The following is a 24,636-nucleotide window of genomic DNA, read 5'->3' on the forward strand; positions in this document are numbered from 1 at the left end:
TCCTAGCCAACCAAGCCAATGGCTGGAACGGCGTTAAATTGGTCTAGGCATGGTGTCTCAATCTGTATGGCAAAAACTAACACCCACTGAGGACTAATTGCTGGGCCACTCAGAGATTTGGGCTGGGCGCCAGGCTGAATGAGGAGAAATGAGTTGGTTCCTGCATCCTTGTTTGCCTTGGTTGCCACACCAACCACTGGCCCAGCAGGGAAGCGCAGGCTGGATCCTGCTGATGGCTCTGCCTGTCTCTTTCAGATAAGTCCTTGGCCCTCCAGTTTGTAGACTGGGTCCTGAGGGGGACTGCTCAGGTGATGTTGGTCAACAACCCTCTCAGCGGGCTCATCATCTTCATTGGACTCCTGATCCAGAATCCCTGGTGGACGATTGCTGGGTGTCTGGGGACCGTGGTCTCGACCTTAACTGCCCTCACCTTGAGCCAAGACAGGTGGGTCCCTCTGTATGAGGAGTCTTGGGATCTTGGGGCAGACAGGTGGAGAGACATTTACTTGAGTGATCAGCCAACCTCATCCTACGAACCAGCCCAAAGACTCCTGAGTACGGACTTTGAATAGGTCACTGGAGGTCCTTAGAGAATTAAACTACTTCTATGCTCACAACAAGTGATAGCACCAGGCTCCATTTGACTGTAGAGCCTTCTGGAAACACTCCTTCTGAGGCAGGTGTAGAGGAACACTTAAGTTGTTCTTCCCTCATGGAGCCTACCATGTAGTCGAGGGAGATGAGACTAACAAGCAAAAAATGTCTCAGAATGATACAAGACAATATACAATGGGAGTTCAGAGAGGGCAGATCACTAACTGTTGGGAAGATTACAGAGGGATGTCTTTGAGCTAGAAACATGAGATATGGGAGAGAGGAGGGTAGTGTGGGAGGCCGCATGGAGGAAAGGGAACAAACCTGAGCTCTGGGAGGCAAGGAGGCAGGCCCGGGGGAGGGGCCAGCTCTCCCACAGTCCAGTGACAATAACAACTAGCGTTTCATAGAAGTTGACCATTTCTTCAGACTGTGCTGTGTATTATTCCAACGGTTCCAAAATTTTCCTGGTGGCCAGAACTGATCACCTGGGGTGATGGTTAAGAAATATAGTTTCCCAGCCCCATGCACCCCTCCCTCCCTGGGATAGTCTCATTCAGCGGATCTGGGAGGAGGTGTTTTTAACAAGATCCTCCCAGGTGCTTTTGATGCTCAGAGAAGTTTGGGAATGCCCATATTCTTAGTGTTTTTCAATTTGGGGGTTGCAACCCATTTGTGGGTCATGAATTAATTACCAACAGCATTTTAAAAAAATTAAAACAATAGAATAAAATAAAACAGATTAGAGTAATTCATGTGTAGTAAAAGTAAATATTATTTTGTGAAATTTTTGTTTCATTCATATAGGGGTGTGTGTGTGTGAGAAAGAGAGAGAGAACTGGGGCATACTATAAAATATATTCCCTCCTTACTGTGGGTTATTATGAGAAGATTGGAAAGCACCATTGTGCCTTGTTTCACGTAATTCTTACTGCCACTTCACAAAGCAGACAGTGAAAATAATAGGGTCTACATTTTACAAGGGAGAGAAAAGAGACTGGGAGGGGTAAGGTGCTCACCCACGGTGCCACAGCCAGGGAGTGGCAGGGCTCAAGTTCAGACCCATGACCTACATCTTCTAGGCTGAAGGTCAGTGCTCTCCTTGTACACGGATGGAGTGGCCAGTGCGGCCAGAGGCCCCTTGGTGAGCCCAGAGCACTAGGCGTAATTAGAGTTGGTTGTGCTGTAACCAGCGTTGCACTTCCTCCAGGCCCCCCTGACCTTCCCAGATCCCATCGAGGTAAATCCGTGTGTCACCTTGTCTCTATGAGAAGCTGTTCATGCATCTCTAAGGAGGCCTTGGTGGACCACTTTGATTCTAGCAAGCTGGGAGGCCATTCAAGGTCAGATGGATGAGAAGCTGAATTCTTTCGGGTGCAGGTCTGGTGGGTGAGATGAAAAATGGGCTCTAGCCAGGATTTTGTGTCTCTGTTTCAACCAGTGGGTTCCCCACTCCTTGCTCCCCTTACCTACAGTCTCATGGGCAGCTGGCATAGAACTGGTCCCCCTCACAGGATCAACTCTAGTCTTACTGCTTCATCGCTATTTGCTAAAACTCACCTGGGGTGAACTCTGTCCAGCCCTCTGACTCCTTAGCTTTGAGACCTCAGGCAAGCCCTTCCCCCCTCGGCCCCCTTGTCCTCACCTTCAGTGAGCCAAGTTCCCTCCCACGCTGACAGTCTGATTCTCTGATTTTCCGCCCGACCATAATCTACTAGTAAACTTGCCAAGCCCTTCAAACAGTCGCTTCACAGACTTCAGTTTTACTAGGGAGATGCACAGCATGCCTGCCTAATCCTTCCAAACATCCTGATTAAGAATTCAAGACAAATATGCATCAAATAAAAACCCAACCCCTCAGCTTGGCTTCCAAAGCCTTCTCTGATGGGCCCCACCCCACCTACCACTCAGCATCACACTCAGCACTTTTGCTTCTGCCTGTCTAATCCTACCATTCCTTCAAATCCCTCCTCCTCCAGGGAGCCACCCCAGAATGCCCCAGTGCACTCTGATGCCTCCTTTCTCTCTGAACAACCACAGAACATACTCAGTACTGTACTGGATGATTCTCTAATTGCTTTCTGAGTCTTCTCTCCCTGGCTAGGTTCTAAGCATGTTCAGGACAGGGAGTCCATTTCACATGTTCCATATTCCACCATGGTGCCCAGAAAAGATTCAAGCTTCAGTCCTGATAGATCAGTACCATGTTCTACATCACAGGCTCAAAACTCTAGGCACCCTATACAACATTCATACACACACGTTCTTCCAAGGAGCCCCGACTTCACCACTATCGCCAACAAACCACTGACACGGCTGCATATCTTAGTCATAACCTCTGCCCCTCCTACTCCCCCACTCCCACTCCCCCTCCAGCACTCCCTCATTCTCCATCCCTACCCCTAGTAGCCCAACCCCACCCCACTAGCCCAAAGACTGGACTTTACAGATAGTAACTCAAGGTCAACAACACTGATACTTCAGTGTCCTAACGGAAGGTGGTCCTGATGAAGATTTTCTAGGTATCGGGTTGAACCTAATTTTCTATTTTTGTTGGCCAGGGCAGAGATGTAAGGTCATGAGTTTCCTTTTGATAGCCAAGCCCAGAAGCTACCAAAGTTTTGGAAGAGAAGAATCCTGAGAGGGGACTCTCCACGGAAGGGGCAACCGTGGAGCAGCCCTTAGACGTCCCCCTAATTTCACCTCCCCTGGGTTCCCTCATTTTGAACCCTGTACCCCTGTTACACCCAGCCACTGGGGCTGCAGGGCCTCCCCAGGATGGACCGACTGTCTTTGCTCAGTTCACCTGAAGCAGCTTCTATTAAAACCAAAAAGGTACTAAATTCTAACACCGAACACAATGGGAAAATATACAGAAAATGCAAACCACTTAAAAATAATGATTTTCCCAAAACACGAGTTTCTGCTCCTCAGGTAGTTACTCTAGTCCTGAGGAGATTCTGAACCTCAGCGGTCTTCCCCGCAGACCCTGTTCCCTCTCAGCCCCGTGCCTGTCTCAAGCTGCCCCATACCTTCCTGGCCTCCGGAACAGCTGAAGACCAGCTTGTCCTGAGCCCAGTACAAGCGTCTTCTCACAAGTGCCCCGTGCTCAGCTTTTCTTGTCGGAAACCATGTGGAGACTCTGTCTCTCCCACCCTCTCCCCGCCTCCCACTCTCCCTCATCCAGGTGAGCTGACCTCCTGGTCACTCCAGAGGTGAAACATCCCCACACTCCAGATCTAAGTCATGGCCTCTCCTCGGCAGGAACCCTCCTCTAGCCAGAGCTCCCTTCCTCCATCACAGGGCACCCATGATCCTGTTGCCTCTACCTTGCAAGAACAGTGAGTACGTGATAATATTTAATATGCACACACATTCATTCAACAACCCCTCACCCAGCACCTTCCATGCACCAGACGCTGTTGACCCTTGTCACACTGATGTCAAATGGACAAGCTTCAGCCCATGCAACGTACAGTCAAGGGCAGGAGGATAGACCACAGAACACAAAGTTCATTCTCCGGCAGGGGCCTTGCAGTTGGACTTGCCCAGTCCCTCCTTCATCTCACTCCTCTCTCCCCACAGCCAGCAGAGCTATTGGAAAGGCCAAGGGCAAGGTTTATTAGGAGCAGGGAGAGAAGTTTAGGTGCACAAAGGCTTCCCTGATGAAACGGAAAGAGGCCACAGACTCAAGCTTGGATCCCGCCACGCCTCTGGGCGGCCCCCTGCTGTACTGAGGGGAGGGGCAGCTGCGCATCCACAGCTGACTCAGCTCGTCCATGCTGGGCAGACATCAGAGGGAGAGAGAGCTAAAGTGCAGCGATTACAGAGGGCTGCACATAATGCAGCCAGAACACACTCTCTGTCTGCCTCCTCCTTCCGCTTCCTTCCTCCCTTCCTCCCCTCCTCTCAGTCTCTTTCACACATGCACACTTACACACACACACACACACACAACTTCAGATTTCTATTAGATTTCCATCTATACCTAGCAGTCTGAGACTCCTCTGAGAAGCAAAGGAGAGGTTAGACATGGAGAAAGCAAAAGTGTATAATTAATTCTAGACCATCAAGGGTAATCAGATGTGTGTGTGTGATCTAGAAAGGTGCTGCCAGCCTCATGACTACCCAGCATTCGTCAAATAAGCTGTCTATTTCCTGTGAGTACCAGGAAGGAGGGGATCAATGAGCACCACCAAATTCAAAGGTAAAGTGACTGTCTGTCACCCCCAGGTCCGCGATTGCCTCAGGACTCCATGGGTACAACGGGATGTTGGTAGGAATGCTGATAGCTGTGTTCTCCCAGAAGTTAGACTATTACTGGTGGCTTCTGCTTCCTGTGACCTTCACAGCCATGGCCTGGTGAGTTGCCTCATTCTCTCTGCCCACAGACCCACAGGGCCCTGAGGTGCTTGCGTCTTACACTGGGTGGGGACATGCACTGTCATGGGTCCCAGTGTCTTTATAGTCAGACTGATCTGTCTCACAAGACACTATGAAAATCCAAGAGTTCCATTGCAACAAAGGGGATCACTTTCAAATTTGGAATAACAGGGCCCCTTTAAAGCAGCCAAGGACCACATTTTTTTTAATTGTGCTGATAATCTTCCTTAATTGATAAGCCTCATAATAAAGGCTAACATTTATTGAGTATTTCCTCCATGCCAGGTACAGTGCTTAACAAGGTAGGGTTATTATTGTCCCCAGTTTCCAGAAGGGAAGACCAAGGCCTGCAGAGGTTCAGTAACTTGCCCCAGGTCATATCTGTAAAAGTGTTTGATGCCAGCATTCAGAACCCAGAGTCTGCACTATTAAACCCAGGCTCATGGGAATCAGCTATCCTGTGGCCTAAGCAAGACCCAAAAGCAGAAAACTCTCCTGTAATTGAATCAGAGAGATTTCTTGGAACAGCACGTCTACATTTAAAGCACAGACTCTTTCAGTGAGAAGCATCCATTGAGATCTGGCTGTGCAATCACCTCATCTTGAAAAGGAATAAAGAAGTCAAGATATTAGGAACAGATGTTCATTGAGTGCAGGGGTGTGCTAGCCTTTCACACATGGGAGCCTTGAACCCGCAGCAGGTCTGTAGAGTGTCCCAGTGGCAGGAAGCCTGAGGTGAACCCGTGTCCCCCAACCCCTGTACCCCACAACTCTCAGACACACTGAGTGATTTTTAACATCTCTAAGAAGTAAATGTCTTTCTTCAGTTTCAAAGTCTGGAGTTACTAAAAACAGTTAGTTTAATTTAGTTTAAGTACTGTTCCGTTACTTTTTAGTAGTGCTTGCAAATAAATTACTACATTAAGCATTCTGGGCTATTTATGTTTCTTCTTAGGGTTCCTGTCTTTTTTAATCCATTGGGACAAAAAGCTACAGCAGTCAGTTCTGTGGGGATTTCCTTAATGTCCCCCACATCCCAGGCAGGAGGAGTGGGGGAACTTGTCTTCATTTGCACACATTTGGTTTATAACTACATAGATTAAGTCCCTCGGCACAGCCTCAGCCTCATTGCACCAGCTGGCAGTTTGTCTACAGTGCCCCACCCCCACTTCCCAGTTTAAAAGACAAAAAACCATAGAGAATCTCACTGGGCTGAAGCCTGAGCTACCACTCCAGCAGTTCACTACTCCACTCATGTAGTCCTTGGAATCTCATCCATAAGGTAGGTATCAGTGGTGCCATTTTCCAGATTATCAAACAAACAAGCATTTGCTGAGTGCCTGCCATGTGCAGGGACTATTCTAGATGCTGGGGATACTTGTGAACAAGAGAGGGTCTCCGTATTCTTGGAGCTTATGTTCTTCTTGGCAAAGATGGAAATAAACTCATTAATTAATTAAAAAGTTCATTTTAAGAAGTGATCATTGTTTTGAGGAAAGCAAAATGGGACAGAGATTGGTTCCAGATGTGGGTGATCAGAGAAGGACACTTTGCAGAGGCAACATTCGAGCTGTCACCTAAATGATAAGAGGGCACCTGCCATCCAAAGACCTGGGTGAAGGATGTTGCAGGCTGAAGCAGCAGCTCGTGCAAAGACCCCAACTGGAGAAGTGGAGTGTATTCAAAAAACAAGACCAGTGGGCTGAAGCCCTGAATGAAGGAGCAGTGGCAGGGGTGAGGGCAGAAGTAGACGAGGGCCAGACCCTGTATGCCTTATAGATCCAGTAAGTCTTTTTGATTTTTATTACAATTGTGTTGAGGAGCAGTTAAAGGGTTTTAAGCAGAAGAGTGATAGGATATGGTTTAAATTTAAACAAATCGCTCTGCTTGCAATGTGGAGCGCAGATTTTAACTGGAGCAAGAGTGGATGCTGAAAGCACAGTTAGGGGTCTGCTGTAATAACCCACAGAGGGATGAGAGTGGTTTAGACCAGTGTGACATCCACTGGGGTGGTGAGAAGTGGTTGGACTTGAGGTATATTTTAAGGAAAGTAGAGGCAACAGAACTTTCTAGGAGATTGTGGAGTATGAGGGGGGAAAAGGAAAGAAGATTCAGTACACTCTTATAATTTGCCTGAATGCCTGGCTTCATGGAAAAGACTACGAGAAAAAGCAGGTCGGCAGTGGAAGACAGGATGCAAATCAAGAGTTCTGTTGGACAGATTAAACTTTAGACTTCCAGGCAGAGATGTTGAGAAGGTGATTTGGTATACAAATCTGGAAATTAGTGATATGTCAAGATTTGGAAGGCAGAAGCTTAAGGAAGATATTTTGTCCATGAGATTAAAGGACATCACTCAGGAAGAGAAGGTACAAAAAAGAGAAGACCCACGACAGAGCTGTAGGATCTTGTAGTATTTAGATGTCTGGCAGAGATGGGAAGAACCACCAAAGGAGACTTGAGAAGGAGCATAGAGGAAGCAGGAAGGAAATAAGAAGGTGTAGTGTCATGGTAGCCCAGAAAGAAAGTGTTTCAGTCCAGTGGAGGGGTCCAACTGTCAAATGAAGGGGGCAGGGAATGGCCACGGATTTGAAAAGACAGATGTCACTGGTGAACTGGACAGGAGCCATTTCCATGGCGTGGGGAGGACACACACCAGACCCACACTGATAGAGTAGGTTTAGGAAAGAATAGGAGCAGAAAGATGGGGATAGCAAGGATAGACAATACTTTTGAGAAGTGTTGCTGTGAAGGAGAGCAGAGAAATGGGGCAGTAGCTGAAGGGGACCTCATCTTAAAGGGGGAGGATTTTTAAAGGTAGAAGATACTGCAACATGTTGGATACTTATGAGAATGATCTGGAGAAAAGGAGAGATCGAAGCTGCAGGAGAGGAAGGAGAGAATTGCAGGAGTGAAATCTCTGAGACAGATTGGATCCCGAAGTACAAGAATTGGCCTGACAAAGGTGCAGGACATTTCCATTGTATGATAAAGGCAGAGGCAGAGGCAGAGTTTTGGGGAACCAAGCAGTCAGAGTGTGGATCTTATGGTTGGGTAAACAAAGCATTTCTCATCTTGTCATTTCTTAATGATGTAAAGCAAGGTGGTTAGCTGAAACTAAAGGGAAGCAGACAGCAAAGATTTAAAGAGAAAGGAGAAAATGTAAAATAGTTGTCTCAGCAAGTTGGAGACCTAATTTGCTGGGGATGTGTAGTAGGCTTTTCAGGCAGTCTTAAATGCCTGTTTGAGATTCATGGTCATTAATTAAAGGTAGACCAATCAACCAGATCATGTGATTTCATGTTTTGTCCTGCAGCTCACTGAGTGTGGGAGACGAAGGGTGTTAGGTTTCTAGGGTGGCAGGTCCCTTCCAGAAGAAACTGAAGCTAAGGGAGATTAATTACCTAATGTTGCTCACTCAGCCTGTAAGTGTAGGACTTAGGACTTGCACCTAGCTGCATCCATCTCCAAAATCCATGCTGTTTCCAGGAAGAGGGCAAGAAGAGAGAGGACACAAACAATGGAAGGTTCCATTTTCACGTGGCAGTTCCCAGAGTAGCTCAAATTTAGCTGAATCCAAGCCCACACAATACCTATGTGCCAGCCTCCTCCTAGAAGGTCAGATTTCTAAAGTGTTATCACAGCCCAGGACAATAGCTATTGTACATCTTGATGATGCAAAGGCAATACATGATATTTTATAAGGATTACATTTTGTTTCGTTTTCTTGATTTAAGAAACAAGGAAATGCTTAAATTATTTTATAAAGTTTTCTATTCAAAACAAGTTATAATACTTTTAAAATCTGTTTCTCAAAGCTGTAGCTTTAAACACCTTATTCTCAATCCCACATCAATGGACCACTAGAGTCTCAAGGGAGCCAGGAATGGTTGTGCCAAGGAGAGGAGACAATGGATGGCACAGTGGCCAGAGCTGATGAGATGGTGTAGACCTAAGGGTGATCACAGTGATTAACTCTTTGTCTCTTCCGTCTTCAGTCCAGTTCTTTCCAGTGCCTTGAATTCCATCTTCAGCAAGTGGGACCTCCCGATCTTCACGCTGCCCTTCAACCTTGCTCTGACTCTGTACCTGGCAGCCACAGGCCACTACAACCTCTTCTTCCCCACAACACTGGTGGAGCCTCCATCTTCAGTGCCCAACATCACCTGGACAGAGATTGAGATGCCCTTGGTAAGCTATCCAAGGGCAGATGAGTTGGGACCCCCTGATTCCACTGCAGACATTCTCAGTAACCAGCTTGTGGATTACCCAGGCTCTCAGCTTCCCTAGATGCATCTCCACCAGATTATGGGTCCTAGCAGAGGACGGAAAAGGGTCACTGCCACCTCCATATGTTCCTTCAAAAAACCTTTACTGAAGACCCAATGTGTGCTGGGCACTTTCTCAGACACTGGGAATACGCAGGGAATAAGACCACATCCCTGCCTTCGTGAAGCCTACACTCCACACAAGGAAACAGAATAATAACTGTACAGACAAGTGTTAAGCTGACAGTACAGAATGATGGGATTGAGGGAAAAATATTAGATAAGATGAATAGTTAAATGAAGGGGCAAAGCACTAAAATAAATATTTAAACTTAGGATTTTAAAGATATCATCAATCGAAGATGGTGAATTTTCATGTACTTTCCATATCAGTGGTTCCCAAGCAAGGGTGATTTTCCTTCCTGGGGAGGGCAAACAACTGCAGACATTTTTTAATTGTCAGACTGTGGGGGAAAGGGTGCTACTGGCATCTAGTGGGTACAGGCCACTGATGCTGCTAAGCTTCTACAATGCACAGGACAGCCCCTTCCCCATAACAAAGAATTATCCAGTCCAAAATGTCAATAATGCCAAAGTCGAGAAGCCCTGCTTTATAACCTATTATCACAAATGTACATATTCATTGATTCTACTGATCTCTAGGCATCAGAGATAAGGAGGTATAATAAAAATCTAACATAGGATTAAATATATAGAATTGTAAAATTTTGGCCCTGTTAATGAACATAGAACTAACAGCTAACACTAAAGCAAGTTTGTTACGTCTCACAGACTGTTGCAAGCCACCCTCATAATAACCCAATACTATAAGTACCATCATTATCCCCATTTCACAGATGAGAAGACTAAGACGCAGAGAGGCTTAGTTGCCCAAGGTCAAACTGCAGCTAGTGCCTCAAGTATTGTTTGTGAGATCAGACTCCCAAGCCCTCACCGCCCCTGTTGTCTAGATGTGCTTAAACCTCCACGTGGCCCTGCTCCTGGGGGCTCAGTTCCAGGGCCACCGCCCAGGTTGGGAGGACATCACAGGCCCTCCAGGGACAGCCACACTCTGAACCTGAACCTACCAAAAAAGGCTCCCCTGCCCCTAGCGGCAAATGCTGCCTCCAACAATGCAAAACCTTCATCAAGTTTTTGTCTTTTTCAAAGCTTTGTCTGGGGCTGGGGCTGGAGTGGGATTGGAGACAGGCTTAGGGCCTAAATCCAAGAAAGCGAAAAGACAGAGCTGTGCGTTCAAGGGAAAGCCCATCCTCTCAGATGGAAAACAGCTGGGAGCAGAGACAAAACTCTTCCTTTGATAGACTCATCAGTGATCAGTCATCTGGCAATTAGGCTCACTGCCTCAGGAACCCAGTCCGGCTGAGCCTGAGCCCTAGCCATGAGGCATGCTCCAAGTGACAGCTTCAGGGGCATGTGGCACTGCCAGAGAGAAAGGCCCACCGAGGCCCCCCACCCTCCCTGCACTGTGAGGCTATCCAGTGTGGTGTTGAGGAGACCAAAGTGGAGAGGGCCACAAAGAAGGGGCGCCTTTTGTTCATCTTCAAAATCAACAGTAGGAAACTGGTAGGACCCAAATCCATGTACCCTGAGGTCCAAGCTCACCCTCTGAGCTCTCCACCACACCACCGCTCTGACAACAGGCTCCTTTTCTTCCACCCATCCAGATCTGAGTTTTGAAGAATCAACACCATTTTGCTCCTTCTCTTTAAAACAATGGGGAGAGTGACTTTCTTTTTGTTTAACCAGCTTGTTGTTGTTACATGGGGATTATCCGGAGTGTGGAAGAGACTGGTGCTCAGTAAATTTCCACCGCACACCTGACTGCCTTTCACACCAGGGTGTCAGCTGTGGCCTGTAGAGCAGCGTGGTGGGGAGGGCAGGCCGCCCTGGGGTCACAGTTCACCAGGCTGAAATATGGGTCCCAGCGGAAGAGGCTTCATGCTAAACCCAGGCTCCATTCCAAAGCAGCTTGTTCCCTCATTCCTCTCATTCTTGACTGCTTGGGCTTAAAACCTTGTTCCCAGGTGGGAAGGTGGGAGTTGGGTTCCCCTCAGCATCCTGCATTCCTCAGACTTTGGGAAGTCATGGAATATTTACTGAGTAGATTTCCAACCTGTTCCCAACACTTAAGCTGAGTTCCCTGGACTGGTACAAAGTGTTTTCAGGGTTCCTTTAAATAAGATGGGGCCTCCATCGTGTCATTCCTTGCATAAGTCTATAAACTCTGGCCCAGCCAATGCCTGAGACAAGGGTGGAAAAAGCTTAGAAGCTCTCTAGGACTCCTCAAACACTATTCTCTAAAAAAATCAGACTGACTCCAGAATTACATTAAGTTGTTCAGAAGTACAAAATTTCATCCAAATGGAGAAAAGCAATTAACTCCCAACATCTACAGTAGATTCTCTGTAATCTACTGGTCCCCAAACTCTGTTGCACATTGGAATGCCCTGAGGCCCCAGCCATGCCCCATACCAATTAAATCAGAATGTCTGGGGAGGATCCAGGTATCATTTTTTTTTTCTAGACCTTTAAATCACTACGGTGATTCCCACGTACAGTGGCGTTTGGAAACCACTGAGCTCATCAATACATATTTATTAAGCTCCTATTATGTACCCAGTCGTAGAGGAGCTCTGTCCTCGAAGAGGTCATGTGACCTGGTAATGGAGAAAAGAGTTAGCAGAATTTTAAAGCTGGAAGATCATCTGCAAGGGCAGCCTCATCATGTTACATAGAAGGGCATCAGAGCCCAGAATGAGGAAGTGACATACCATGGTCACACAATGAAATTGTGCTGGAGCCCTCGACTTCAAGGCCAGTGTTCTCCCTACCTTGCCGATCTCCCTCTTTTCCTTTTTGCCCTCAAAGGACTACCAAAATGTGTCAACTCAGCTTGGGCAGAAAATCATCTGACATCACTGCCAATTTAATCATCTCCAATTCCAACACTGCCAAATGATGCTCATGCTCAGGGATGTTTGCACTTCGTGCTGTTCTCCAGATGTTCCATACACTACCTTTCTGCAATGCTAAGTGCCCCTCAAGAGCAGAGAAAGTGCCTCCTCCTCCTTCCCTGGGCCCCACAATCCCCAGGGTGGCCCTGAATGTCCAGCCACCACCAATAGACTAGGGGTCAAGCTCAGAGGCTGTAGCCTGGGCTTGACCACCAACGAACTAGGTGATATTTGGTCAAATCATTCATCAAAATAGCCTAGACTATTTCCAATATTCCTGAAATATTTCTAGGCTTTCAGAAGGTCTAGAGGAAATCTGATGCCCTGAAACCCCCAATGGCAGTCTAGGGACAAAGTGCCCTCTGGTCCCCTCAAAGCAGAAGCCATGTGTCCCTCAGAAGCACCCATGTTCAGCCCCTGTGTTGAGAACCCCTGCCCAGTTTTGCATGAGGGATGCTCAGATGCCTGCTAGGTGGTGGAGTGAGAAGCTATTTGTTCCAGCACATGCCTTCCCATGCTCTCTCACACGCTGGAGGTCACAGCCATCCTCCTGTTCCGCCCCATTACCCACCCAGGAATGGCTCAATCCTGGCCCTGAGGCCTGGTCTTTACATTATCAGCCCACACTCCAGTGACCTGGATTCTGTTGACTTTGCAGCTGCTACAAGCCATCCCCATTGGGGTTGGCCAGGTGTACGGCTGCGACAATCCCTGGACAGGCGGCTTGATCCTGGTGGCTCTGTTTATCTCCTCGCCACTCATCTGTTTGCATGCAGCCTTTGGCTCAATCGTGGGAATACTAGCAGGTAGGACAGCGCCCCCCACCCCTGCAGTGAGGACTTTGTGATAATTTTCCTGGGGTCATCTCACCCCACCATGGCAAATATTCTAGACTTATTATCTTTACTGGAGCTTTTAAACACTGTCAGGTCTAGGGACTTAATTTTCTCTTGCTTGAGTCTCTGAAGGGAGCAGATTACAGTAGCAGAGCATGCGGAGGGGTGCAAGGAGACTGACGACCTGGTTGGCCTGCAAACTGAACCCCTGAGAGCTGAGGTGTGGGGAGGAAGAGGGAACCCTGTGGTGATAGACAGCAGTAGCAGACCAACCAGGGGCATAAGTGACCCAGACGTTAGAAATTTGGGGTAAGCTAAAAGAAAAAACTTGTCTCAAAAGTTGAATTGCCATTTGACAATTGTAATTTAATATTTCTACACATACGAATATGTATGTATATGTATTTGCATATTTATATGCAGGTAGTAGAGTCAGAAATTGGAGTTGGGGGCATTGGGAATAGGAGCCTGTTGACTTATCCCAATGTTTTCCAAATACTTCTTGGAAGTACAACTTTAAAAACCGTTTTTATTTGGAAATAATTTCAAACATCTAAAAATAGTACAAGAGGCATCTATAAATTCTTTATCCAGACTCACCTGTTATTCACATCCCACCGCCTTTCTGTATCATTCTTCTATCTCCACATGTCTATACGTGTACATACGTACTTTTCCTCAACCATTTGAAACAGAAGTTTTTCAATTGAAATCTTTCTTGCTAAAAATGTAGCTGCTCTGGGCAAAGGAGTTGGGAAGGCCCGGAGTCCCTGGAAACAGTCACACCTCTGTGTGAGTTTGGAAACCACTCCTCTCTTCTCATTGTTGGTTTCTGAAGACTAGATGCCATTTGTAGAGGCTCCTTTGATGGGCAGGGCTAAGGGTGTGGGGGGAACAGCAGAAGGGAGGCCACCCTGAGTCCTGGCCCCAGCCACGGGGTCGTCTTTGTGCTGTGACCCAGAACCAACCAGAAACACCACATCTTGTCCCACAGCCCTGACAGTGGCCATGCCCTTCGAGACGATCTACATGGGCCTCTGGAGCTACAACTGCGTCCTCTCCTGCATTGCCATCGGGGGCATGTTCTACGCCCTCACCTGGCAGACCCACCTGCTGGCCCTCGTCTGTGGTGGGTATTTGGGACAGCTGACAACCAAGTCACTCTGCTCTTCCTTCCCCCCTCCCTTGGTTATGTGAAACCCCTGGTGACCACTAATCAGAACCGAGCAGCAGTGATAGAAGGACCAGTGGCTTAGGTCCTTAACCATTGAAGGATTTGAGATTCCTCCTCTATCAAATGGAATCACAACCACTATTAATGCAATTATATTTACACAGTGTTGTAAAGTTCACAAGGAAATCACACGTGCATTTCCTCATGTGCTAGTGGCAGCATTCTTGTTCTCAATAGCTCTTCATTCAACAGCTATTTGGAGGGCACCCTAAGTGCCAGGTCCTAGGGTAGGCACCGAAGATACAGTGGTGACCACACCTTCATGAAGCCACAGTCTAGCAGAAGAAGAAGTAATTATTAAGGCTGTGGTGTCTAAAAAGATTGTTAGAAAGATCCAGTGAGATGATGTACCTGGGAGAACTGAGGTCTCAGAAAATCATAGCACACCGCTATAGAAGTTTGATTTCCATTGAGTAACTAGAGAATGCGGTGTCCGAGAAGAAATCGGCCACAGTCCTTAGTGTAGCTGCTCCAGCACCACACTCTGTGCTTTATAAACATAGGGACTCACTTAATCCTCCCAAGATCACTACCTGCACAGACTGTCAGCCCCATTTTACAGATGGGGAAATGAGATTCAGAGGGGTGAATGAACTTGCCCTAGAAAACAGCTAGGTGTTCTATTAATTTCAGAAGCAAGATGCCCGTCCCTGCCCAAGAGTTTCTTCTATTCTCTGGAAACAGCAAGACTTTAATAAGCAAAACTAGAGACAAGAGAAGAATAGCATCCAGGAGAGATTTTCTTTTGTTTTTTCCCACTTATGTGTGGAGACTCTAAATGACTTCCATGTCCCTTGTATCCCCCTCAGCAGCCAGCCTGAGGCTGGGTGTGGAGACAGTGGCCTTAGTAAATATTTGTTAAGTCAAAAGGGCCAGATATTTTGAGGTTCAGACTGTAACTGTCTTTGCTCTTCAGAGAAGTGGCAGATTCCTGTGGCTAGAACCATCTTGGAAGGCTTCAAAGGGAGGCTGGGGTTTATCTCAACACTTTTTGGGTAGGATTTGGATAGGCAAAGTGAGGGGGAGAAGGTATTCTGGACAGAGAAACAGAAAGAGCAAAGTTCATGGGCAGAAGGAGCTTGTCTAAAGGGACCACGGATGTGGACGAGCTCCCCTAACTGTCCTGGGTGCCCACATCATGTAGTTGAACCCAGATGTCTGGCTCCTAAGGACCAGGTCGGGGACCCAATAAGGTCCAGCCCTAATGGAACTAGGTGAGAGTCCAACTGCATCATGGTCGCTCAGGATCTTGGACAGGAGGGGCCCTATCTGGAGCTCATGTAGTCTGACCACTCACTCGCCAGACAATCATCCAGCCATCCAGCCTGTGCTAAACCATCCCAAAGGTCAGTGTGGACAAACAAAAGATGCCTATTGACCCATGACTCTATGCAAGGGCACCATGGAAGTGGGGAGGGGATAAAAGGATAGGTAACCTTTAATCTCTGCCTTCAGAGAACACACAGTCTGGTGGCAGATGGGCTACACCTAACTGTAAAGATAACTAATCATGTCAGGAGAACATGCCAAATGTCAGAGTGTGGTACAGACCCTGAGGCTGCTGGAGAAAGGGTGCAACCCTGCTTTTGGGGAGGACTGGAGCTGGGCTCTGGAAACTGACTCTCAATGGTCCTTTTTCCTCCACAGCCCTGTTCTGTGCATACATGGGAGCAGCCTGCACCAACATAATGTCAGTGGTGAGTTTGGGTTCTCTGGAATACTGCCCTAAAGTGCCTTTCCCCACCCAGGGTTCAGGACATCTGGAGTCTTGTGGAAGAATCATGAGTGGGTTATGGTAGCTGGCACTCCACACAACACTTTTGTCAAGGTTTATCCAGGGTTTGTCCAAAGAAGGACTGACAACTGCATATATGTGCCTCGGGGGGAGGGTGGAGAGGGGTAGGGGGTAGCTGAAAGAGAGAGATGTAACCAGCAGTGGAGAACACGGATGGACAGATGGAGGTACCTGTGTTTGGCTGGATGTGGGAGATTATCCTTAGGCTGATTTTCATCTCCATCACTAAAAGATTCTCATTGTTCCCAGAGGTACCAACATCTCAAATTCTCAGACCAACCACTCTGATGTTATGAATCCAGAAACAAATGCCATCACTAGGGGAGGATATCTATCCTCAACCCCTATCACATCCTCCTCCCCAAGATTCCCCAGAGCCTGGGAACATTTTCAGACCCCAATGCTTGTGTTTCCAGGTTGGCGTGCCACCAGGCACCTGGCCCTTCTGCCTCTCCACCCTCATCTTCCTGCTCCTGACAACCAACAACCCCGACATCTACAAGCTCCCACTCAGCAAAGTCACCTACCCAGAGGCCAACCGCATCTACTACCTGACAGTGAAAAGCAGTGAAGAAGAGAAGTCCTCCAGCGGTGACTAACCAAGTCCAGGCAGATGTGTTCTTTGCCTGGACCTGGTGTCTGCTCCCTGTGGTCTCAACTCTGGGTCAATCAGCTGCAGCACTTACCTTCTTTGCCTCTCATTGCACCTGTGTGGAACCAAACACACCTGTAACTCTCCTTCCCTCGTGCTGATTTTCTCTCTCTGCCCAGACTGCCATAACTATCCATTGTGCGACATTAGAGGAAGTTGGTAATGGGCTTGCTGGAGTTAGAAGTAAGGCATGTGTTTTAAATGTCATCGACTTAAAACAAAACTATTATTTATATTTAGTTTTTTGGGAAGGTGATTAAGAGATGATCTTCTTGGCTTGGTTAACTAAATGAGAGATGCTGTAAAATTGAATTTGCTGAGTGGTTCCTAGGCAGACATGGAGGGGGTGAAAATTCAGGGGACACATGCAAAGAATTGAAGGTGCCATGCTGCACAGAGCTAGTGGCTGATGGGCACATATAGCTTTACATAAAAGAAAGGAATTTCATACTGATAGAGTTTTAAAGTCAAAACAAGGACAATTAGGACACTGAAAGTGTCTAAATAGGGAGTCTTGAACATTCAATGGTAAGAGTACAGGGCAAAATGATATTCCATAGCAGGAAGGAATTAATTAATTAGAACCCTATATAAGACTTTTATCATGAAAGATAAGCATTTCTCAGTGAAGGTCAAACCAGCAACTTTGAGCGGAGATTTCAGTTGAGGAAAGTACCTGAGCTCAGTGTGTGAGAAGCTGGAGAAATGTATTTCATTTTCCTACTTGCTTGTGGGCGTTGGAGGCCTTATGAGGTCTGTGCTACTTCAAACAAATGGTCAGCCCTCATGCTGGAAGAACAAACAGTGACCCATGAGTTTCATAACTTGGGTTCCCAAGCATGCTCATTAGCTTGCTTTCAGCCTTGAGTTATATGTAGATCAGGAATCGGCCAGCTTTTTCTGGAAAGGCTCAAATAGTAGGTATTTTTGGCTCTGGAGGCCTTACAGTCTCTTTTGCAAATACTCAACTCTGTCATTGTAGTGACAGTATGTAGAACTGACAGTATCTGAAAATAGCCTTAGACAGTATGTAAATGAATGAGCGAGGCTGTGTTCCAATAAGACTTTATTAAACAAGCAGCAAGCTAGATTTGGGCCACAAGCTATAATTTGCCATTCCCTGATACAGACATCAATATAATAACACTTAGGAGCTGGTGATCAACCTAATAACAGTTAGGAGCTGGTGGGCAATGGGCAGGCCCAAAAGACACCCCCAGTTTCTTTACAACGAACATAGCCACAAAGGCATTTACAAGCTGGGGATAGTGTGAAGATTCTTAGGAAAGCAAGAGTAATGTGACCCAAATCAGGAAGATCTGATCTGAGGCTCTTCCGGAGAATTGAAAGACCCAGTGATGTGCACTAGGGGGCGCAGTTTTAAACCAGGCCCTCCTTCCACATAAGCGTCTGGAAACCACTCCCAAGGTTCACCCTGCCCTGCCTCCTCACTCTGTTTTCCCGGCTGCCAGCAGGCACACCACCAAGGGAGAAAGAAAAAATTATGACCCTTCAGTGCAAGAGTTTACAGCAGGAAGAGCAGGGAGACCCAAAGAATTTCAGGATTGGAAGAGTACAAAGGCCAGGTGGTCCCGCCATCCTATGATAAGTGAATCAATCTCTTGTATGGAGGATGGGGGCTTCAGTTCCATGACAGGCTTACAGATGGGGCTCAATTACCCAAAATGGAGGGGAGACCCCAAGGTATTAACAAGAGATAACAGAACCAGAGATAACCCCGTTCATTCCTTATGGGCAAATGGCCCTAGGAAGTCCCCTCTCCTCTCCATTAGCCCTTGAGAATCTCCACCCAAGAATTGGATCTGGTGGGAACTATCTTCTAGCCATGCTTTGTATTGAATTTCCAGGAGAGGAGAACTATTTGGATTTGAAAAATCCTTTCAGCTCACCTAGACAAGATTCTCTCTCCCCATCTCTTCTCTTCCCACCCTACTTCATAGTTTGTCATTTACCAGGAACCACTTTGGTTACAGGTATCTGGGGGGTTTTTTTCCCTCCCAAGCTCCCACTTTAATCCCCATAGAAATTAGAAGTTAACTGTATTACAAGCTGCCAAACTCATTTGAAGACCAATGGATAAAATCTAAGTTATTCAGAAAACAGAAAAAATACATCCAGCAACTCTGGAAAAACTACAGGGCTCCAGAAACTCTATAATACACTGTGATCAAGATGGCCAGATATTTATGTACAAATAGGAAAACAAATGATCTACTAGTGTGGTATAAGAAAGAACTGCCTGGATGAAATACTGTTAATCACTGAATTATCTTGGCAACAGAAGTCATATAGGAGCGATGAAATGTTTAAAAATACATCTTTTTAGGCTCAGAGGCAGAAAATCAATGGTGTTTCCCAAATGTGGTCAAACAAGCTCCTCCTGGAGGTAGAACATATCTAATTAAGCCAGGCTGGTGGACAGATGTGTCTTTCTTGTGGGCATGGGTAAGGCTGGGACAGAAATGAAAATCCCCACCCCTCTAAGAAAAGTCTGCCCAGTGCAGATCACCCTGCCCACAGGTCATGGACGGATGCCCAGAGGGCCTGTGAAGTAGCCCAGATAGTCTTATGGGACTGGAGAGCTCCCTGGAGTGATCTTGACACACCTTTACCAGCACCTCCCCATCCCACTGACCCCCTGAATGAGTAGAGGCAGGAGCCCTAAACTTACAGATCCTCACCACCAACATGAGGTCGCATGGGAGCAGGGCACCAGGAGGGAAGAAGGACTTTGGGGCCCACATTCATCTGTTTTTCTACTATCACCCCAAACTACAGGCAGCTCTTAGTTGTACAAATGATAGTTGAACATAAATATTTACAGCTGAATATAAATAAGCAGTCATTAAGGAAAGTAGGAATATAAGTGTGGGGTTGGCGAGGAGGGGGCTCCAGAAAGGAAGTGCTATCTTAAACCCTGTCCCTATCACGCCTCCCCTCTCCCTCTCTCCACTGTCTCCTCCCCAAATCTTATCTTTTCTCCCTCTGGTGTCACCACCTTCCCCTCCCATTTTCATCTTCTTTCTACAACACTGAGGAGTTCTACTGTCAGGGTGAAACAGTGTTGTCCTGCTGCATCTTTAAATGATCAATCTTGAATCATCTTTCCAATCTCTTCTACGATAATTGACAGTCAATTTTCTACGTCTTGGTCAAACTTGGGTGTTTGCTAGGAAATAATCCATTTTCTTTAGTATTAAAATTTTGTTCCCATACTGTTATTCTTAATGTTCTCACAATAATTTTAATCTCTCCTGTTTCTGCGGCTTTGTCTCCTTTCTCATTTCTATTCTTATGTAATTTTGCTATCTCTTTTCCTTATCAGGCTTGTGAGGGGTTTGTTCATTTTATTGGCTTTTTCAAAGACGCAGTTTGGGATTTACTTGTCCTTTCTACATGTTTTGGGTTGTTTCCTATTTTATTGATTTCCTTTTCTTGTTTTCTCATGATTTATTTAAATTTTCATTTTTTTCTAACATTTTAAAATTGATGCAAATTTCTTTCATTTTAGATCTTTCTCCTTTAACAACAAACGAATGTAAGGCTATTAATCTTCCCCTGAGTACAGCTTTAGCTGTGTACTGTAATTTTTGGAATAAAGTATTCTACTTTCATCAGTTTTTAAATAGCTTGAAATTTTAGTTTTGATTTCTCTTTGATCCAAAGATTATTTAAGAATGTTTCTTAATTTCCAGCACGTAGGGTCTTTGGGTATTTTTTAACTTTCTATATCTAGTTTTATTGGATTATGAGCACAGACTATGACCTGTAAAATCTCTATTTTATGAATTTTTCTTCATAGCCAAGTACTTGATTGATGTTGGACATACGGAATGCAAAATTTTGATTTGAAGGAAATATATATTAAATTGATTGATTAATTTCATCATTCAATTCTATGTGCTTATTTATTTTTTGTCTATGAGATCTTAATTCTGAAAAGGGTTTATTGAAATTCAACTGTAATTGTATAGTTTTAGTAAATTCTCTTTACATTTCTAAAACATTTGTCATATATTTAGCAGCTACATTGTTTGGTGCTTACTCTGACTGTCTTTGATTCTTCATAACCTTTATCTTTTAATATTACAAGCTACACATTTTTATTCTTCTTAGTCCTTTTAACATCATTCCAATTTATCTGACACTAATGTTGCCACACCCACTTTCTTTCTGGAACTTTCTTATGCCTTTGTTTTAACATTTATCATTTCCTTTTAACTGTATCATTTTCTTTTAACTGTATTTCTTAAAAATAGCATAAAGCAATGTTTTATATTTAGCCTAATCTTAGTGTTTCTGTAATTTAATAACTTAACTTCTTCATATTTAGTGTAACAATCAATATACTTGTTTTATTTCTTCCGTCTTACTTTACTTTATACTCTTTACTTTTCATTCCTGCATTTGCTTTTTCACTTTCTTGATTACCAGTTTGATCATGTTACTATCTTTTTCCTTCCTCCCTTTGTTTATTTGGAAGGTCCACTATTCTTTTCCATTCCACTAGTGATTACTACTCCTTTCCCAACACTCATATCAAAAGTCTATTTCTCTATTATTATATAAAAACAAGATGCCAAATAGTTTACCCTGACAAGATGCCCCATTTCTCCAATGCTCCTTCCCCACCCTGAGGAATGAAAGCCTTTACACTACTTTCGCCATTCTCCTCCCCAGGGCCCCCAGCCTTAACATGCTTTTACTTCTCCAGTATCTCCCACTCCTAGATTTTGCTGAGATCATTTATCATTTTTAATTTTTTTCCCTTGCAATATGCCTGTTCTTTTTACAAGATTCCTTATGTAGCCCCTATGGCACACATTGCCAGTAATTTTATCATTGTATATTTGGAGTTTACTATTTATATTGGACATGTTACCTCTATTCTTCACCTCCTCCTGTTGTGCAATCTTTGCTCTGATTCATTTATCACTTTGTTCTGATTCATTTACTTATTTAGAACACTTTCTTGAGTATTTTTTTCAAGTACTATATGAGAGAATATGGGTGACATATTCTCTGACTCTTTGCATGTCCACAAAGTCTCTTTCTCCTGGCAAGTGGATGGGATTTTGGCTGGTTGTGGGGTCCCTGAGCTGCAGCCTTTCCTCTCAGTTGTCTGCAGGTGTTGTCCCTTCATTTTCTGGCTTCCAAGTGTTACAAATGAGAAATATGATATCTATCTCATTCTTTTTCCTTTGTAAATAACCTATTCTTTCTTTCTAGAAGATTGTAAATTTTCTTTTATCTTTAGAGTTTTGGAATTTTATGAAGCTAAGCCGAAGTGTGTGTCTTTTCTCATCAATTCTGCCTTTCAATCTGCAAACTCAGCTCTTTCTTCAGCTCAGGACCTTTTTTCTAATGTTTATTACTGCTTTTCTTCCGTCTCTTCCTTTTTCTCTGTCTGGAATGCCTATTATACACATGTTAAGTCTCCTTGATCTCTGCTCCAAGTTGCTTATCTCCTTCACAGTTTTTACCATTTGTATTTTTGCTATACTTTGAGATATTTCTTCCATTTGATCTTCCAGGCCACTGATTCAGATCCCAAGAGTAACCTTTCTTTCCTTCAATTCAACAGATAAGTTTAAATTTTTACTTCAAAACTCATATTTTTCATTTCAGAAAGTCTTTTGGATGAGGGCCAAAATTGAATCTTCATGTGTGCTTATATTATTCTTTTTGTTGTTGTCTATATCCTCTTGCTCCAGAAATCTGATACAGCTTCTGGTAACTTGTGGCCCCAAACTTCTACCCATTCCCCTTATTCCATGACTGATGGGCCCCTGTGTTGGTTGGCCAGGGCCACTTGCCAACTTTCATGAGCTAAGTCCCTACAAACTCTGCCTTGTGACTTGACCTCATTCACTCATTCATCCAGAAGACATGTATGAGGAACTATTAATATGTTACCCAGACCCCCACTTGACAACAATCCAGGAAAGAATCAGACCAGTTCCTGCCTTCAAGGAATTCATTTTGTGGGGATTTGCCTGGCCAGGTGAGTAGTCTCATCTGAGGTGAAGACAAGGATGGGACCATAGATTGCCTGAATCACGTAAGTCTTTCATGGTACCAGTTTCATTATTTTGAGTGAATTACATGGTTGGGTTGCTCTTCTGTTCAGGAAAAGTATCAAGCATGATCTTGAGGGTCCCAGGAAAATTTCTTTTCCTCTTCTCCTCTTGACCTCTATCTTGCCATTACCTGCTGCCGGTCATTCCCAGCTATCTTTTCAGTTTAAGGCTTTGGACCTGTTAAAATATAAACAGTCCCAGGAAGGCACACAGTAAGCATGATCAATCATTTGCATCTTAGGTTGAAGGGGTCATTTCTGAGAATAAGTTGGAAAAAAAGAAAGGAGAATACAAAGAAAAAAAATGGGTAGCACATTTTGAGAGTCTTTGGCAAGGGAGAGCATGCTGAGATGAGGCCAAACTGGGTGAATGAGGTCTGGAAGTTTCACCAGGAATGATTGTGAAGCTGTTGTGTTTAGCTTGGAGAAGAGAAGAAATGGCTGGAGCCATGGCTATCTGCAGTATGAGGTAACACATGTGGAAGAAGTCAATTTACTCAACATTAGTTCAGAGCACAGAACAAGGACCATTAAGTGGGAGTGATAAGCAGGCAGCCTTTGAATCAGTAGAGAATGGTGCTTTTTAACAATGGAAGTTGTCTGAGAAATAGTTGTCCTTTGAGACCCTGAGTTTCCTGCTCTGGCAGTGCAGGAGGAGGGGCTAGAGGCCTGTTGGGGAAGCTTTCTTTGGATGGAGGTAGACCAGATGGACCAGATGACCACTGTAGCCTCTCTCTTCCAATTCCAAGTTTCTGTGATTCTTTGGCCCTGAGTGCCTACATAGGAATGAGGGGGAGGCATCTCTGAGGTGGCAAAAAGTTAAAAACGTGGAGATAAAATGTACCAAAAATATACCATTGTTGCCTTTACAACTTTTCCTATAGCTTGACGAGTTAGCCATTTGGTCACTTTACCAAACTGCTCAACATGGGTGCTTATGTGGATGCAAGCTGAGGGGCCAACCTCATGTAACTGTGCCTTGTCCTTGATCTTCTCCTCCTTATCGTTCTCTCCTCTCACGGACTTCTTCTTCTCATCAGTCCTCTAAGATCTGCCCATTGAGAAAATTGATCTTCCTGGCTTGTATTAGTGGTTACATCAAACCCATGTGCCCCAGTTTGTTTGTGCTTCCTGTCTGAGTCTGAGCTTCATTTCCTTGGATCATAAAGGTTATGAGAGCTTGGGGATAGCTATAATCTAAAACCACTTAGGGGCTAGCAGTTTCACTGTGGGTATGAGTTCTACCCAATAAACCACAGTCTCATTTGGCAACTTTAAAGGCATTTACTTTTTTTTTTATTTAAGTTCGTAATAGTTTACATCATTGTGAAATTTCAGTTGTACATTATTTCTTGTGTGTCACCACATAGGTGCTCCCCTCCACCCCCTGTGCCCGCCCCCCACTCCCCTTCCCCTGGTAACCACTGAACTGTTTTCTTTGTCCATGTGCTTGCATTTACATTCTATGTGAGATTTTTTGACTTGCCTGTCTTTTCCTGCCTCCTGCCATTCATAGAAGATAGAAGAATCCATAGGGAACACTTCTGTCCCTAGTGGGACTAGGATTCCAAGGCCCCAAGGAGGGAAGCAGGGAGATTGCTAGAAAAGTCCTTTTTACCCTCTGTAAATTGATAACTGGGAGCCTCCAGCACCCTCCTACCGCTGCACAGTTGGCTGGAACAGAATGAAGGAAGAGAAGTAGGTCTTTGGAGAACTTATAGATCAGCTTGAATTTATGCCACATGAACTCTGGTCTTTTCCCTGGAGGAATCTAACCTCTCCAAGTTTAGCCCCCAGTG

At 45.2% G+C, this 24,636-nt stretch overlaps 1 protein-coding gene across 2 annotated transcripts in view; it reads left to right on the forward strand.

Moving 5' to 3' along the window:
• Positions 1–24,636, forward strand: part of LOC103544320 (urea transporter 2) — a 193,556-nt gene that overhangs the window by 144,549 nt on the left and 24,371 nt on the right. Inside the window, exons 5-11 of one of the 2 annotated variants that reach the window (XM_070627585.1) lie at positions 256–445; positions 4,828–4,956; positions 8,976–9,168; positions 12,879–13,026; positions 14,051–14,185; positions 15,938–15,987; positions 16,502–20,647. In XM_070627585.1, coding sequence (XP_070483686.1) covers positions 256–445; positions 4,828–4,956; positions 8,976–9,168; positions 12,879–13,026; positions 14,051–14,185; positions 15,938–15,987; positions 16,502–16,684 — 1,028 coding nt within the window. In that variant the 3' untranslated portion in view covers positions 16,685–20,647. Of the gene's footprint in view, positions 1–255; positions 446–4,827; positions 4,957–8,975; positions 9,169–12,878; positions 13,027–14,050; positions 14,186–15,937; positions 15,988–16,501; positions 20,648–24,636 lie in introns of those variants that run through there. The other variant, XM_070627584.1, reaches the window with a different exon arrangement.

The sequence above is a fragment of the Equus przewalskii genome, chromosome 7 (assembly GCF_037783145.1).
Source record: "Equus przewalskii isolate Varuska chromosome 7, EquPr2, whole genome shotgun sequence".
In the NCBI taxonomy this organism is placed as follows: domain Eukaryota; kingdom Metazoa; phylum Chordata; class Mammalia; order Perissodactyla; family Equidae; genus Equus; species Equus przewalskii.